The sequence below is a fragment of the Orycteropus afer genome, unplaced genomic scaffold, assembly GCF_000298275.1.
Source record: "Orycteropus afer afer isolate SDZICR_OR568_19922 unplaced genomic scaffold, OryAfe1.0 scaffold00032, whole genome shotgun sequence".
Classification (NCBI taxonomy): domain Eukaryota; kingdom Metazoa; phylum Chordata; class Mammalia; order Tubulidentata; family Orycteropodidae; genus Orycteropus; species Orycteropus afer.
The window spans coordinates 11,457,472-11,459,705 of record NW_006921619.1 but is presented as its reverse complement, the minus strand read 5'-3'; the positions used below and the strand labels follow the sequence as shown (position 1 = coordinate 11,459,705).

The 2,234-nt window shown below is 38.8% G+C and overlaps 1 protein-coding gene across 1 annotated transcript in view; it reads right to left on the bottom strand.

Annotated features, from left to right (window-relative positions):
• Nucleotides 1-445: 445 nt before the first annotated feature.
• RTP4 (receptor transporter protein 4) overlaps nt 446-2,234 on the bottom strand; it is a 36,400-nt gene continuing 34,611 nt past the window's right edge. Inside the window, 1 exon segment of the mRNA XM_007936033.1 lies at nt 446-538. Coding sequence (XP_007934224.1) covers nt 446-538 — 93 coding nt within the window.

Here is a 2,234-nt window from a genome sequence, read left to right as displayed (position 1 = left end):
CTTTGCATCTGAGGAGTGAGTGCACAGGATATAAGGCCAGCTGCTGTGTTTGCTAGTGGGTTAAGGGAATTCATAGTCCTGTCATTCAGTGTATAGTTTCATTATCCATCTGATTGCTGGATGGCACCCCTTTCCTCAGCTATGCCTATCTCCCTGAGTCCAGAGTCCCTCTGGTTCAGTGTCTTCAGAGAATAAACTTCCATTCTTTTTCCTGGAGTGAGTGAAAAGCAGTTACCATGGCATAGAAGTAAAGGAAATAAACTTTGCATAAAGGCTTTCAACCACTCCTCCTCTTTCACCCTTCTCAGCAACCACCTTCTAAGCTACTTGTTGCCTATGATTTTTGAGCCTTTCTGGAGTTGTGGCACATAAACTGGCTTGCATCTTGGTTTTCTCCATTGCTAACTTTTATTCCATATCTCTCTAACTTTTCTAAGTCAGTTACCTATCTGTCACTAGTCAGTTTTTTTAGCTTCTGCCCGTTTTTGTGTCCTTGTGTGTTGACGTCATATTTCCCTTTTACTGTCATTCCATGAGGCTTCAAGAGAGAGCAGAGGCAAATGCAAGTGTTTAACCCTCTATGTTTAATTAGAAGAACTTAAAGTATTTTATAGATGGAACAATTAAGGCCCCGGGAGGGCTATGACTTGCCACATGTCATTCAGCAGAATCCAGCTAGAAAACATGTGTCTAGATCCCCAGGCCAGTGTTCTTTGTGAACTATCCAAAAGCTTATGAAAGCAAAAGGAATACAGAAATTTCTAGGTAGTTGGGTGGTGATGGTGGTGAGTGCATAAAGGAAAAGTGCTGGTGGGAGTGGCCTGAATGGAGATGAAGAGAAATGGCCAGAAAAAAATTAAAAAAGGGAGACAATGTAATTATCGTAAATGTAATTTTACTGTATTCAAATACTTTCAAGATATCTATTACCTACACTAGTCTTTCTCTTTGTATATCATTACCTTATTTCAATCCCGACCCACACTATTTCTGTTCTATATTCCATTCTGCTCCAAGATATATAGTAATTTTTAAGTGTGGTTCCACTCAAATGGCCTACATCCTCAATTGTTTCAATGACTCTCCATTCCCTATGGGATAAAATCCAAATCCCCTATTTATTGCAATAATCTTAGTTTCTACACTTGGCAGGGAGAAGCTATGACAAAGAAAAATAGAAGGAATAGATGGGATGAGCTTGACAAAAGAAAGGACAGTAAGTGTTGGTAACAGGGTGAAGAAGTTAAAGGTGACTGACTCCAAGGTGATAAGCTTAGATGACTGGGAGGAGTTAGAACAGGAAAATCAGAGATGCTGATGAGCTTGGTTTTAGCCAGGTAATAATGCAGAGATGCCAGCATGATAGCCAAGTAGCAATGCCCAGAAGACAGGTGAAAATAGGGGATGAAATATATAACCATGAATCACAGCATTTAAGAATTGGTAAATTTATCAGTGCTTCCCAATCCAGTGCTGGAAGAATTAAGAGAACATGACAGCGCCTATGATCATCAAATCAAAAGGCCATATCCTTAGGATGGGGCCATTTTAGTGAGTTTAAGTAGATGAGAAAGAAGAATAAGAAGTTTTGGGATATATTAATATTTCTAATGTATAAAACACTCTTTTTTTTCCTGTCAAAATTGAAAAACATAATTGCTTGATTACCATTTTGATATTGATAACTGTATTAGTTTCCTATGGCTGCTATAACAAATTACAACAAACTTAGTTTCTTAAAACAACACAAATTTATTATCTTAGATTTCTGGATGTCACAAGTCCAAAATCAGTCTTATTGGACTAAAGTCAGGTGTCAACAGCTGACAAATTCTAGAACTTCAAGAAGGGAATCCATTGCCTTGCCTTTTCTAGCTACCAGAGCCTGGATGCATTCCTTGGCTCACGGCCTCTTCCTTCATATTCAAAGCACATCACACCAGCCTCTATTTCCATTATTACATCTTTATCTGACTTTGGCCCTCTTATCTCCCTCTTAAAAAAACGCTTGTGAATATATTGGGCCCGCCTGGATAATACAGGCTAATCTCCCCATCTCCTTAAATTAATCATCACATCTGCAAAGTCCATCTTGCCTTGTAAAGTAATATTCACAGGTCCTGGGAATTAGGCTGTGAGTCAATCTGAAGCCAGAGTTCTAGTAGCCTCCAGGAAAATCTTTAACCAGAAACCTTTTAGTGTCAGCAATACTAACAGGACTTTTGGAATTCTAA